The sequence below is a fragment of the Lissotriton helveticus genome, chromosome 3_1, assembly GCF_964261635.1.
Source record: "Lissotriton helveticus chromosome 3_1, aLisHel1.1, whole genome shotgun sequence".
NCBI classification, from domain to species: Eukaryota; Metazoa; Chordata; class Amphibia; order Caudata; family Salamandridae; genus Lissotriton; species Lissotriton helveticus.
In genome coordinates this window covers 571,798,345-571,814,192 of record NC_136061.1, presented here as the reverse complement: position 1 = coordinate 571,814,192, position 15,848 = coordinate 571,798,345, and the positions used below count along the sequence as shown (strand labels likewise).

General features: G+C 45.1%; 1 protein-coding gene across 1 annotated transcript in view; it reads left to right on the top strand.

Annotated features, from left to right (window-relative positions):
- Nucleotides 1–15,255, top strand: part of LOC144822710 (uncharacterized) — a 103,555-nt gene extending 88,300 nt beyond the window's left edge. The window contains exon 5 of the mRNA XM_078680517.1: nucleotides 13,925–15,255. Coding sequence (XP_078536643.1) covers nucleotides 13,925–14,546 — 622 coding nt within the window. The 3' untranslated portion in view covers nucleotides 14,547–15,255. The remainder of the gene's footprint in view (nucleotides 1–13,924) is intronic.
- The last annotated feature ends 593 nt before the right edge of the window (nucleotides 15,256–15,848 follow it).

Here is a 15,848-nt window from a genome sequence, read left to right as displayed (position 1 = left end):
GCAGGAATAGTCCGGGGGAGAGGGGGCATCCTTGTCTGGTTCCTCTGCCCAGCGTGAGTGTTTCGGATGCGCTCCCGTTTACCACTATTTTCGCCTTCGGTTTGTTGTAGAGGGCCATGACCATCGCCGTGTACTTCCTGCCTAGGCCGAACGCTCCCAGACAGTTACCCAGGAAGGGCCACGAGACTCTGTCAAACGCCTTCTCCGCATCCAGCGCTATCATGACTGCCTGCTCGTTGCTGCTTGCTGTGTGGTTGATCAGGTGGCACAGTAACCTTGTGTTGTCCTGCGACAGTCTGTTCTTTATATATCCCACTTGTGAGGGGTGGATGATGTTCGGCAGGATCCTGTTTAGTCTGTTGGCTAAGACTTTTGCGTAGATCTTGCAGTCGACGTTTATTAGCGATATTGGTCTGTAGTTCTGGGGGTATTGTGGGTCTTTCCCCTCCTTGGGGATTATGGTGATGTTGGCCTCGCACATGGACTCCGTCATCCTCCCTTTCTGGATGCATGTCGAGTATGTTTGTGCCATCAGTGTTTTGATGTGTTCGCTGAAGGTTTTATAGAATGTCGCCGAGTACCCATCTGGTCCTGGCGCCTTGTTCCGTTTCAACTGGCTAATGGCGCTTCCAATCTCTTCCTCCGAGATATCAGCTTCGAGCGATTCCCTCTCCGCCTCGTCTAGCTTCGGCAGATTGGTCTTACTGAGTAGGTCACGTCCTGCATCTTTGCTCAAGTTTTGATCCTCGGTGTACAGCTCTTGGTAAAATTGTCTGAAAACCTCTAGTATTCCTTTGTTCGTTGTTTGGGATTTGTTCGTGCGGTCTGTTATCGCTGCTATCGTGTGTTGCCTTTGTTTTGCCTTCAGATAGGACGCTAGCTGTTTCCCCGCTTTGTTTGCGGCACATAGGTTGACCGACTTGAACTTCGTCAGCCAGGAGCCCGCTCTTTCACTTAGGATCTTGTTCAGCTCGTATTTCTTTTTCGTGAGCAAAGTGAGCGTGTTTCTGTCCGTTATGTTGGCACAGTGACCTCTCTCCAGTGCTGTTATTTCCTCCTCGAGCTCCCGGAGTTTTTTGTTCCGCCCTCTGTTCATCCTGGCCTTGATGTTTATCAAAGTTCCCCTTATTGTCGCTTTGAGGGCATCCCATACAGTGTCTTTCCCTACCTCGCCATTGTCGTTGTGCTCGAGGTACTCTTTGATTGTGGCTTCAATTTCTCTGACGTTCTCTCTGTTCTGGAGGATGTCATCGTTCAGTCTCCACCTCCTCGTTGGGTTCTCATTGTGTTTCCCACTTAGAGTGAGTGTTATGTGAGCGTGGTCTGAGACGGTGATTGTGGCTATCTCCGTATCTTCTATGAGGTGCGTGTGTGTGTTGGACATCAGTATGCTGTAAGAGTTGTGTGGGTGTGAGTAGAAGGTATATTCTCGCGCTGTCGGGTGTTGGAGCCTCCACGGGTCTGCCAGTTGATGTTTGGTGCATAGGTCTTTGAGGGTGTTGTTGTTGTTGGAGTTATGACTCGGTCTGCTCGGGTGCCTGTCTGTTGCCTGGTCCATCGTCTTGTTCATGTCCCCCGCTGTGATTAGGAGGTCCTCTTGGGGGAGATCTGCTAGCTTGCTGTCTACTCCCAGCCAGAATTGCTTGTCTTCCGAGTTCGGACCGTAGATATTGACCATGTGGATTGTGTCGCTTCCTCTCTGGACGCTTGCTATGAGCATGCGGCCATCATCATCAGTGTCTACTGCTAGTGTTGTCATGGTGGCCTTTTTGCTCAGGATGGTTATTACTCCTCTTTTTTTCCCTTTTGCCGGCGAGCAGAGTACCTCCCCTATCCATCTCGCTTTGAGTGAATTCGCCTCCTCTTTGGAGAGCTTGGTCTCTTGGAGCATGTACACATCTCCCTTTAGTTTGGACAAGTAGTCTAGGATTTTCCTACGTTTGACTGGGTGGTTCAGTCCTTTAACATTCATGGACACTACCTTCAGGTCAGTGGCCAGGCCCGCTCTAGTTGGGTTTGTCATGGTGGTTTGGCTTCGTCGCTTGTGCTTTGCGTTCTGCGGCCCCCCCCGGGGTGGTGGATAGGAAAAAAGAGATAGGAAAAGTATAGAATGCCTGTGGAGAAAGGCAAGATTCTAGGTCCTTTGTTCATGATGCGACTGGCGGCTCTGCCGTGTACCGTCATATTCGCCGACTTCACTCCCCCCCCTGGCCCGACCCCCTCCCTCCCTCCCCCCTCCCCCCCGTCAGTAGTAAAACGGGTGTGCGGCAGCAAGGGTCCTCCCACTCCCCCCCCCCCAAGTTCTTCCTAAGTCTTTTTGTCCTTAGCGTGCTGGCCAAACCCAAAACGAGAAGAAAGAGATAAAAAACTCTGCCCCTCCTGGTCAATTTCAAAAGAAAAGGATATGGTAGGCGCATTGCCCGTTCTTTCCCTGGCCGCCGTGGCCATGCAGCGGTAGGTATGGTTGTTCTTGCAGTTTGGTAGCTTACGTCTTGCGGCCTTCTGAGGTAGTGTTTTGATATCGTATGAGGTATATTCTCTTTTCCTTGAGGTAGATTGTTGTTACTGTCAGAGTCTACTTGCATGGTTGCTCATTCTTTGGTTCACCAGCCCATAGTTCGTAGCAGTCAAGAGTCTCGGTGGCTGCTGTTGCTCCTGTAGGGCTCCACTTTGGGAGAGATCTCACGTCAACTCTCCAACACAACGAGGATCTCACGCTGAAGAAGATTAAGGAGAGACTGGAGTTATGGTCACCAAAGTTCATCAGCTGGTGGGGACGCATTGAAACGATCAAAATGATGATAACACCGGTAATAAACTACACGCTATCAATGCTACCACTCCCAATGACAGAGACATTTCACAAAAAATTGGACCAGCTGATAAACATCTTCCTGTGGAAAAACAAGAAGCCAAGGATAAGCCTACAAAAACTAAGACTGTCAAGAGACCTCGGAGGCCTTAACCTGGCGAACTTCAAGACATACCAGACGGCTTGTCTGGCAAGGCAGGGTATCGCCTGGGTAGATGCCACACAAACGTACAGGCCGGTATGGCTGGAGGTCGAACAAGACATCCTAGGAGGACTCAAGCCAATAGCACTCCTAACAGCAAACCGGCACCCACTGAAAACAAGCGCCATACTAAAACACACCAGAGATGCCCTGCTGAAAGTTGACAGGCTCATGGCGCAGAAGCTGAAGGGCACGGCTTGGGAATCCATCTGGTTTAACTCTAAAGTGACCTACCAAGGGGCGATACTGCACAATGATACGTGGATTGGCGAAGGCATCAGCACGCCCAGCCAATTGGAAACAAAGAAAAAACCGCTGACGTTCCAAAACGTGCAGCAGCTACATGACCTCCCGAACCAAGAGTTCTACAACTTCTTAAAAATTAAGACAGCGATAACAAAGGCTAACCTGTGCGGAGGAGAGCCGGGGATCATCAAGTATATGCAGCTCATCGACTCAGCAGGTCATCAAACGGCAAAAATCTATAAACTACTCAGCCCATCTAAGATGGCGCAGAACAAAAAAGCAACCAACACTTGGGAGATGCGCCTGGGCAGGCAATTAAATGAAAAGGAGCGAGCAATAATGTGGAGTTCAGCGACAACAAACAAAATCACCCCACAACTAGCGCAAACAAAATACTGGCTGCTCCACAACGCATACTGGACACCATCCAGACTCCACAAGGTCGGCATAGCAGACTCAGACAAATGCTGGAACTGTCTGAAAGAGGAAGGGACCCTCGAACACCTTGTCTTCACCTGCGTGAAAGTTAAGAAGTTCTGGGCACAAATCAACACCTTCCTGAACGATATGCTCAAAACAAATCTGGAGATCAGCTTCGTCAGCCTGGCGACTGAGCACCTAACAGCGGACCTAAAAAGTAAAGAAGAAAGAGAACTCTTAGACCTACTCCTCACAGCAGCCCTCAAAATGATCCTAACGAACTGGAAAAACACAGCCAAAGCAAACTTTAAAACATGGATCAACTGGATTACCTTCCTGAGGGGGGCTGACAACATCACAGGCACGTTCTCGAAAGAACACAAAGCCAAGCTGCACATGTGGGACCCGCTTGATGAGCTCCTGAGGACGACCCAATAAAGGACAATCAAACCCCCCCCCCCCCCCTCTCTTTTCTCTTTTCTTCTCCAGTGGAGGGAGATCAATAGACAATGGATATATATGATCGACGCCTGTGTACCTCTATCTGTACTGTATATATATATTTTTGTACGACCTTCTTTGTATATCAATAAAAATTTCTAATAAAAAAAAAAATAAAACAAAAAGTAACCAAGTCAGTGAAGCCAATCACGGGTGGCCATGGTGTGAAAAAAAGACCTAAAAAAACAAGAAAAACATTAAAGGTATTAGAGAAAAAAATATTCACAAGTTCAGTACGTGTTTATGAAGCAGAAAACAAATTCACACTTCAATCCAACAACTTATAAGCACCATACGTTGCAACTGCCTCCAATAGGAAGTCGTTATCATCATCAATGAACATTTCAGCCATCCAATTACGTAATGGGAATGAACATACATGTTCTTCGATTGCCAGAGCCTCTATCACCACCAGAGGACAACTCTGGCTTACTTCAAGATAACTGCGCGCCAGAAAGTCATTGGCCGCAGTTCAAATGTTCCAATTGCCTAGAACCCCATGTGCCGCTGCGCAGGCCATAATCCCGAAACTAGAACAATCTATTTCATGAGCAACTAAGGGACTCATTAGTCAGACCCCCCAGGATATAGCGGCATGGATTAGCAAATTTAGCGGCACAAAAATGGAAATTTAGCGGCACAAATATGGAAATTTAGCGGCAATTTTGCGGCATTTTATTTGGCCATTTTTCATACAACAAACACAGATATCTTAGTTTTTTTAGTTATTTAACAACATGAAGCTGTGTATGTATACTAATGTAAGCATTCCTCCATAGAAACACTCTTGATTGTGGGTTTAAGTAATTCCCTTTTCCTACAGCTTGACAGTTACACGAAATGAATGTCCACAATGTAGTGGTAAAGCTCTGGTTTAGGGGTTACTTTTTGTTAAAACCTCCTGAACTCCTACTTGCAGTGGTATGGCACACTCAAGGGTAAAAATGTACTGTGACTTTCTTGATCCTCATTCACCTCTCTGGTAATCATTTAAATTGCCCTGCTTATCAGTGGTGGAACGAAACCTGAGGGGTCCGCCCTACAAGGTACTTGGCCCCCGCTCCAGACTTATTCAGCTCTCTGGGCAGAATACTCTGCTGAAGGTGCCCCCTGCAGCTCGGGGCCCCCACCGCACTGCGGGGGCTGTGATGGCCTGTGTTACGCCACTGCTGCTTATTCTGTAGGGGATCCATCAGACGTTTTACGGCACGGTCAAAGTGGGCATAGTGGGCAATTGCCCAGGGCCCACACCTTTCAGGGGGCCAGGGTACAGTGACTGGTACAGTCAGAAGTTGCGTCACAGCACTGCGCATAAACAGACCATTTTTAATATAATTAATGTAATTGTCACAGCTTTCGAAACAATGCACGTCGTAGGAACCTGAACAGAAATGGAAATCCCAGTGAGAATCACAGAGAGATTGTCACGTTGATGCATGATCAGTGTACTATTTTAGCAAATATGAATGTGTTAAATAAGCCTTTCTAAAGACCATATGTTTGATATTTTTGTAGAAAGTAAAAGTGTTCCTCATTCTACCAAACGTTCCTCTTTCGATTCAATTACACCCCAACTAGTTAATTGCTTTTCACACTGTACTGCACATTTTTGCCTTTTCAAAGCTCCTTTAATTATAGGAATTTCCATAAATCATTGGTACTTATTTTATAAAATTCTCAAGGGTTACAGGCGTGGTCGATCTGCTGAGCTTTAGTCAAATTACCTGCAGGTTATCCATATGTTCACCAACAGACGCTTGCAGTAACCCACTGTGCTATCTGCGATGTATCCGGCTGTGTATTCCAGTTAAATACGTGCAAATGATTTATGGTTTCTATTTAAATCACTGGCTTCCTGAGAGTTTTTCTACACTCAGCAACAATTGTTTGAAAACAACGAAGGAATTGCCATTTGTTAAATAAAAATGTAAAAAGGAAACTAAAATTCATTAGATGCCAATACCCAGTTTTTAAGAAGAAACTTTCATTAAGAGTAATATTCTTCATAGCCATTTATTTGAGAACAAGCTCCAACCAACGTCATAGGGTCTTATTATGACTATAGCCGTCTACCGAGGCGATGCCCTTTCTTTACCATATCGACCCTCGGCTCCAGGGGAGAGGGCGGCGCCTCGCCCCAGTCACCGGGAGGGTCTTCAGCGGGGAGCCAGAGGCGGGAGGGGCACTTCAAAGCCCGTCACAGTGAGCTGCTAATGCCCCATTAAGCCCGGAAAGTGATTCTTTAGTGCTTCTGTGTCCTTCCCGCCCGCCCCAATAAACAACGTAAGTGGCCCCAGACCCCCCAGGATATAGCGGCTTTTGTCAAAATGCCGCGATTTCTACAAAAGTGCCGATTTCGCGGGCACTTTTGCAAAAATCGTGGCATTTTTACATAAGTGCCAATTTCGCGCGAAATCGCGATATCCTGGAGGGTCTGATTAGTAGATTAAAATCCAGGTCAGGAGACACCGTGTTGCAGAGACACAAATCCAGGGCCCATTCAAATCCACAATCCAGGCAATGGAATACAGGCTGCACGCAAGTGAAGAATGAGAATCGGAAAGATAAACTATACGCCACACTCCGAGTCGCCAGGGGCAGCAATCCATAGTATTCTAGCATACGGTTACGAAGCTGGAGCAGCCTGGGCAGATCGTCGTGGGGCACAGACTGTGCATCCATTTTGGAGTAAACAAATTAACTGCGGTATGCCCGCTCCTAAAGCAAGAAGTAACGGGAAACCGCCGAAAACACTCGAAAAAATCGAATGAAAAAATGCAGGGATCACACCAAATATAGTTTGGAATGAGGTCACAAGCCCAGAACTTACTACTGTAAAAAAGTGTGCCAGGCCTGTGGTCGATGAGGCATTAAAGATTGTGTAAATCAAAGCACCGAAATGCAGGGGCAGGTCTGTGTTTAACAAAGCATTTACCTCAGTACGAGTATTTTCAACGTGAAGGACGAATGTCTCACGCGCAGATGTAAGGGGGACTTCATTCTGGGACAAAAGAGCTCTTATTCGACTCATCTTGTTGAACTCTGCTTTCAAGGTCGGGATAGAAGGCCAGATGGAAACATTGAACCTCCCATGTAGAGGAGGAAATAAGACATTCTTACAGCAAGCTACACGCTGGGAAACCATAACAATATAAGGAATACCAGCAAGCATACCACAGCAGTCTTCATTATTTAATAACAAATAACTACCTTTTGCAAGCAATGCAAAAGTTGGTGTAATAGCCGGGGATGGAGTGCCTTTTTGAAACACAGGCAAGGTTTGGTGCGAGTACATTACAAGAACCGCGCAATTGCAGATTTCTACAGACTAAAGAGTGATCTGGTGTGGTTGTGCAATCTTCACCTTTCAAATAAACTTCCTTCCCTTCCCTCAAACACCTATATGTGAACGGGAGATTACAAACTTCATGAAGATAAGCACTACCTAAAGGTTCAAATCTACCTATTGCATAGTGTTTCATGCAGGACTCAAATTTAAACAGGTGAAAAGGTAGCTATTAACCCATGGCTGAGCCAAACCGCCAAATTTGACTCGGCCACTGAAAATGGTTCCAGTTTTTTAATATGCAACCGAGAAAACGTGGCATCCTTCATTGACATAAATTGTTGTTTAACAGTCAAATTAAAAGGCAGGAATAACAAACTTGTGTTCATGTAATCCCATGACACCTTGCCATTTTTCAACGTTTGAAGAGTCCGCGCAAACTGCATAACAGAACGCAATTGATTCTGCCCATGGTACAATACTGCAACATATTCTTGCACAAGATCAACCACAGATGCTACAATATTATCTAATGTGTAAATTCAGGAAGAAAGGGTGTTATTGCTATTATCTACAATGGCAAGCACCTTTTCTATATTGGCCTGATTTATAGCTCCAAGTCTAGAAGCAGCTTCAATTTGGGACAGTTTCCAAACCTCGTAAGCAGCATATATCCATATTTTCGATCTGCCTGCTGCAGGACCTTTAACAAAATCATTTGTCAAAGGTGTCAAGGAGTTTGGATAAATGTAGCTTAACGCCAAGGATGAATGTCTGAGCCAACTCTGGCATAACTTGCCTACAGAATAGGTGGTGACTGAATGCTGATTTTGAAAACGGGGATCTACCCTAACCTCTGTATAGCCAGGGGTCAGACCTAGAAAAAAAAGTGCTGGCAGGAATCTGCACTTTTTTGAAATAGCAACCAGCCTTTGGGATTAATGTCGGAAACATTAAAAGAGGAATTTCTCAACAGGGCTTGTAATTCACTTAGGGAAGTACCGGTGTAATTATTCCAATGGGGAAATTCACCCAAATCAGGAAATGAAGGAGCATTTAATTTTTTAGAAGTAGCCAATCCAAAGCAGGTGGTTTGTGAAATGGTGGCATTCAGAAACAACATATGGTTTGGGATGAGACATGCACGATGCAAAGCCGCAGTGCCTTGCACTTGTCAACTTTTAGAACCCCAAACAGATTTAAGATCAATGGTACTTTCCACAGTTCATAGCCCCCAACAGCCAACTGTCCAATAAAGGACTTAGAATACAGTAATTTAGTGTAGGTAAGTCTAACCTTGGAAGAGGACTTCTCAGTCATCTTAAAATAAAATGCGTTCGGGTTTGATGGATCAAAATCAGTAAAATAAGAAAACTTTTTTCAAAAGCGTTTTTGAGCTGCCTTCCATAGGTGCGGGACAATGTTCCCACTGTGTGTAGTTAACCACATTTCTAAATGCATTTGTCTTATGCAGAAAGTGATTGCCAAAATTCTGGTAACAGTGCAAATCACCATAGTTTGCAGACTCTAAATATAAATCTTCAAAAACGGGACTGATTAGCCACACTGGTCTCCAAATCGGGCATAGACCAGTCAGTTGGATAAGTATATTCAGTGTCATTAAGAGGATCACCAGCAGGTAGATTCAATAAAGGATTCGTAAGTGGATTCATTTCAATGACCACATTCGGCCCGAAGGTAGGATCCGGGGCCAAAACAGAGTGTCGCACCATTGCTGGACATGAAACCGCAGGCGTCATACTATAAAGAATCGGCCACCCAGTGTGGTTTGACATTGTCAATGGAGATGTACCTGTTCCCCTTTCCCCCACTAAGAGGAGGTAAAATGACTGTTCTTGTACCCTGCACGCCAAGCACGGCAATTGGAGGTCGATAGGAAGGACCGAATTCTTTTTTGTTGTCTATCTTCTCTCGGACCAGTTCTCCAACTTGGGGTAGCCATCCGACTACCAGAATCTGCAACGCAGCATCAGATGTGGAGGGCAAGTGTTCCTTTGCAAGACTGTCTCTGGTCTTTTGTAGGTTCTGCAAAACATTAGAATGTTCATCTACGTCAAAGGATGCGGCCGCTGCCACCATGTCTAGACCATCATGGTCCGGGACAAATAGAAGAAATAGAAGCTTTATTCGATTTTGTTTTTTAAAATCATAAAAGCATACAAAAATGACAGTAATTAAAAAATAAATATATACATTCAACAATAACATAACTTCACGTTAAAAAAAGACATAACCCCAACTTCAGGATTCGGTGGTAAGACATATTTTTCAAGGGGTTTATCCCTATCTTGAATAAAAATACACGGGTTTGTCCTTTAAGATGAGTGAGCTCAAAAGTTACGACAATTATGCAATGAATCAAATCTGTTGGCAACAGAGAAACTAATACCACTGGGTACCTGGACTTCCCCACCCAGCTGGTAGTCTATTGTTGTTCCTAACCGGGGGATATTTCACATACAGGGATAGAAATCATGTAGGTCCCAAGTCTGTATTGGGCCATCCCCTTCTTGGGCTGGACAAGATCTTAAATATGGTGGGATGTTCCGATTCCTAAATCTAACCAGTACCAGGTCCCCTGAAATGTTTTTTGGTAGTGGGCCCAACCAACCCACCCTTCTCACACTCCAAATTCCGCCGTCTTTGTCCGATGGTAGGGGTCTATTTCTTCCCATCCAGAATATAACTTTGTTCATTAGGTCCAGGTGACTTTCAGCTTTTCCCAACGCAAGTGGTGGTACTCCTGTGAGGACGGACACATATGGCGCGGCTTGTGGCGGGAGGTGTATGTATGGTGCATTGCGTACTGTCTTGGCCTCTGAGGGCCTAGATATAACTGGTTTGAAAGGAGCTTTGAAAGTAGTTGAACCTGGAGTTATAGGGGATTGTGGGGTGACTTGCTTGCATTTGAGGATGGCAGGTAGCTGAGCTGTTGGGAAAGTGGTGGTTGGCTGGGGTCGGTTCGAAGTTACGGGATTATCGATGGGATTCAGGATAGCCGTGATTTTGTTCTCGAGACCCGAGAGCTTTTCCCCTATAGCGTTGATTTTTTCTGTTAGTGGGGAAATGATGGTTTTAACAAGTTGTTCGATCTGAGTCAGAAGAGAGATCTGGGAATAAGATATTGAATCGTCCAGTTTGACTTCAGTCTCCATGGTGGTAGGGAGATTATGAACAGACGACACAGGGGTAACAGTTGGTGTATGAGATTTGGATTGAGTCCTTTCGGCATTGTCCTCATCATGCTCTCTATTGACGGGTAGTAACCATGAAAGTACAGAGGCTTGTGTGTTGGCTTTGTTCAATAATGAGGGGGTTTCCTGTAAACTGCCTTTAGTGTTTGTAGTGCGGGTGCCTTTGGCGAAGAAGGGTGAGTCCACACTGACATATTTTGTTTTGCAAAGTCTGTTTAGCTCATCCCACGGGGACAGGTTATGCATTCTTGGGGAGTTTAGTGGAGGAGATAGCGTACTAGATGGGGAGTAACAGGGACAGATTATGTCTGTAACATGCACAGTAGGCCGGGAGTTTGTGATAAGCGTTTGGTGCATTTGCACCACATGACACCCCTGCGCAGCTGGGCTTGTTCTTCCCTTACAAGGCATGATCACAATAAAAATGGTGATGTTGCAAACAGAAGTTAAAATAAAGTGTGTACACTATACCTCCTTTTGCAGAAGTTACAAGGGGGGTGGCCCGTCCCGTCCTACTCGGTCCACTGAGGGCCCACCCTTTGCCCGAGCTTCGCCCGGGCGCTCCCGCGCGTGACTCGCGATGTGAGAGGTTCTGCTGGCTTTTACCCTCGGCTCCGGCCGCTCCGCTGACGTCACCCGACCGCCGGGGCTCCTGGGGGGATGTAGTTCCCTTGCCCTCGCGGCGGTCGGTATGCTGGCGAAATTATGTCCACAGCCGTTCCCCTCACGGCAACAGGGTAATGCAGGTCCTCCCCCGGGCGTCCTCCTCGCTAGTGACTGTCTCCCCAGCAGGGCTCGCAAGCAGCGCTCTGCTCTGCTGGCTTTTACCCTCGGCTCCGGCCGCTCCGCTGACGTCACCCGACCGCCGGGGCTCCTGGGGGATGTAGTTCCCTTGCCCTCGCGGCGGTCGGTATGCTGGCGAAATTATGTCCACAGCCGTTCCCCTCACGGCAACAGGGTAATGCAGGTCCTCCCCCGGGCGTCCTCGCTAGTGACTGTCTCCCCAGCAGGGCTCGCAAGCAGCGCTCGGCTCTGCTGGCTTTTACCCTCGGCTCCGGCCGCTCTGCTGACGTCACCCGACCGCCGGGGCTCCTGGGGGATGTAGTTCCCTTGCCCTCGCGGCGGTCAGTATGCTGGCGAAATTATGTCCACAGCCGTTCCCCTCACGGCAACAGGGTAATGCAGGTCCTCCCCCGGGCGTCCTCCTCGCTAGTGACTGTCTCCCCAGCAGGGCTCGCCTCTCCCCAGCAGGACAAATATTTTGATGCCAAAGAGCATTTCGTGTGGGGTCCGCCCACCCAGAGACCTTCTAGGGAGATTATTTAGTGCACGCTGAACGCTATAGAGGTGGGTTAGCCAGTCTCTGCCAGCACCTAATACCTTCGCTGTTAAGGATTGCTTTAAGTCACGGTTCATCCGCTCCACAACACTATTACCCTCAGGCCGGTATGGAGACGAAAATTTGGCCTGGACCCCCAATGAAGCCATGGCATCCTTGTACGCATTAGAGGCGAACACTGGACCCTGGTCCGAATGGAAGGTACCACGCGCAAACATTCCCACAAAGACACGCAAATCCGTTACGTCAGTTCTGGAATCAGCACTCCTTGGAGGCCACACCCAGACAAAGTGCGTGCAAGAGTCAACTGACATCAGCTGAGACAACAAAAACTACTGCCTGTCCCTCCAGTGAAACGAGGTAATCCTGCAAGTGATTCCGCACAGCCAAGCGACTGTGTGCTGGGATATCAACAGCCATATCGACACAGTGAAAGATAAGTACAATGCAATAGAAAAATGCACAACTGGGTAGTAATTCAATAGAAAACAGTTTTAAAATATCAGGTTTGAAAAGACCTATGTAACTATAGGTAGGTTTTATCCGTCACTACTGTCAACCGTAAACAATAGTGAGGGGGTCGTGGACTGATACAAGCACTACTCAAGTGTCTCACAATAAGACCACACCCATTGGCGGCGCCATGTTGCAAGGATCCTGCTCATACACAGAACTGTGCACAGAGACCTAGGACATCAGCGAATTGTGGTGTACCAGAAACTCACCTCTGTACCAAAAAAAAACCCAACCAGCTTGTATTAGTGTCCCATTTGCTGTCGTCCTATAGCAAAGTAACCAATGATTAGACAACCTAGAACATGCGACCATCTCAGGAATGGTGGAAAGTGAGAACACTCTTTTGTTATACTCTCATACCAGTCCACAACAGGAGTAAATAAGGGACACGGTTAGGTTAAAATGTTTATTTTAACAATGTGATCTCATGTGCAGTATCTTAGCCAACATAAGCAGACCTATAATTAAAAATAATATGGTCAGCATGGTTACAACTCTATAAAATACAAAAAGAGAAATCATATTATAATGATGGTGAAAACAGGTCTTTTAGCGCCTAGTTTTAACACCCTCCCGATATAGGAACTATGTATTATAAACGAAAGAAGGTCTCTTAGGCTTGGTTTGGGGTACCCCATTACCTTTCCGCTCAGTAAGAGTAAATTACATCTGGATGAGCTTCGCTCTCTGCATCCCTGGAACGGAAATCTTCCAAGTGTCTGAAATCATGGCAAGTGTGCAATGATAAATGCGCCAGAATCTTACTTGGCTCACAGCTGCCAAAATGTTGTGTCTAGAATGTGTTACACGGACATGCCGAAAAACAGCTAACATGTTTTGATAACCTTGACGGCTCAGCACTCACTATTCAGACTAGGGGCACAATGTAAGTCTAGAGATGTCGAAAAACAAACATTTTCTCATGTGTAGACCTTCGTGACGGCTAAGTTACAAAAACAGCTATGCAGTGTCGTGTGCAAGAGCAGCAAAAGGTAAAATGGCGTTTAAACTTCTAATAAGCCATACTAACATAACATGCACGCAAAAGTAGGCCCTAAACCATACTACAGTAGAGACTGTTTTTCCATTTGAATGATTGAAAATACTGGGGTAAAAGCCTGATTGTGTTAATAGAAGCTTGTAGAGCTACCTGTGCATGTAAGGGAAGTTTGCCCTGCTCACTTCTGTGGTTCATGTGGTACCTATTTTCTGTGTCTTATTGAAGTTTGATCTTTTTGCCATACAGAATCCAAAATGATTGTCATTTGTTTTGATTTTTTCATTTGTGTTTGATGATATTGGTTTCGCAAATGTGAAAACGGTTCGTCTTATTGTCCTTGATTTTCAGGCTTTTGCATTGTTGAAAACAAAATGTTTCGTTTTGCAGGAATCTTAAGTTATGCAGAAGGTCAAGGCGAAATAGCTCCAGCATGAAGCCTAAAGGATGGGAAAAAGGCAAGGAGAAATGCCCCAAAGATCTGAATAATCCAAACACTGGAAAGAAACTGATGTGTAGTTCGGTTCTTGGCAAAGAAAGAGTAAAGAAGCAATTATTCATTTATAAACTTGATACAGATCATCTAACGAATGATAATATTAAAGAAAGCCTAAGAGAAGATTATGATGGAACTGTAACAGTCGCTAAAAAGAAACAAAAGTCCAGAGATAAGGGCGCAGAAGGTGAAAAGTTTGCACAATGGTCAAGTGAGAGTAGAATGCAGGACATGGTCTCGGGATCACAGCTCAAGTTAAAAAATGTTAAACATAAAGCACATGGCAACTCCAGGCAGGATTCGCTTTTGGACACAAGTGAGTCCTGTTTGGTGGGAGACCCTTCGAGTGACTCATTTTTATCTGTTGCAGATTCTGAAGAAGAGGGTTCTGAGTTACACAGTGATGGAGATTCAAGTCCATTCAAGTGGGTAGGCGGAGGAAGCTTTAGGGAAATGCTAGCCAAGATGAGTTCGAGACCTTCCAGTAAAGTTGTTCGAGAGTATTCTGCTATTTAGGGCACATGCAGGACTTAAACAATGCCTTTGGGTCATCAAACTTGTAGTTAACCTTCTGGCACATTTCATTATGTTTTGCTTCCTGTGCTGTTGCTTACGTAAAGTATAGTTTGGTTTCAATAGCTTTTCCTTTTGAAAGTATTTTTTCCCCTCTAGATTGTACCAGCTTCGAAGGTCAAAGTATTTACTTAAAATTAATTTACTACTTTACTAAAGTTACCCGTTTCATAGCTTAATTAAACTTTAAAATAAAGGTTCGTTTCTGTAGTTAACATCCTTAAAAGAAATTATCCCAGCTCAGTAAGCCGAGATCTTTATTTATGGCCAACTTTAATTAATTTAATTGAATTGAGATTGCTGAAAAAACAGGATGTTAATTTAGGCACACATGTTTTTATATTTATGTTGCCCGGATGACTGAATTACTTTCTCCCAAATTACCTCGAATTTTACAAATCGATCTGCACTATTGTAAAAAAAAAAGAAAAAAAAAAAAAGTAGTTCACTTGTATTGAAGCTGCATAGCCTAGGCATGTACGTTGAGTTTACATGGCCTCCTGTTTATGGCATCTCTTGAAATATCACTTGCGACGCAATGTTTTGTAAGCCATTTCATAATGTTTTCCTAGTTTATTCTTCCTTGTGACTATCCGCTTTTCATTTTCTTTTGCTAGAAGGACACTTTCATGTAATATAAACCACTTTGTAAGAGAAAGTTGCTAACAAGTCAGTCTATCATTTTCCGTGAATACATTAATTAAATGTTTCCCTTTAAATAAAATATTTCAAAAACGAATCCTTCACCCACGGCACTGCCAACTTTGAGTTGCAGCCAAGAAGAAAGCAGAACAAGGGCTGCTGCTGTGTCTGATTGAGAGAAGACCAGAGTACCAGTATATGGCGCTTGTTAGTGGATTTAACTCTGAATTATTTATTTATAAAGTTTTATATAGCGCAAGCAAGGTCCCGAAGGATAGCAGAGCGCTTTACAAAAGGATGGAAGGAAGGTAATAAATGCAATATCGACATCAAAAAAGAATAAGAAACATGAATAATTACTGTACAAAGGGGTCAAAGGAGAATAATACAACAGCTATAAACTGATGTTATAACACTTTCTTTGCGCAACAGTGTAAGTTGTGCGTCGTAACAGGTGATTCATACGCACAAGGTTTCCATGTGTTTTGGTTTATTTTTATCATTATTTTTTTTTATTCACACCTGTTGCAAAGTAGAGGGCGTTGATGCATCCAGCAATGCATGACTACACTAGTTAGATGAGCACTGAGGATCGAAAGCAAA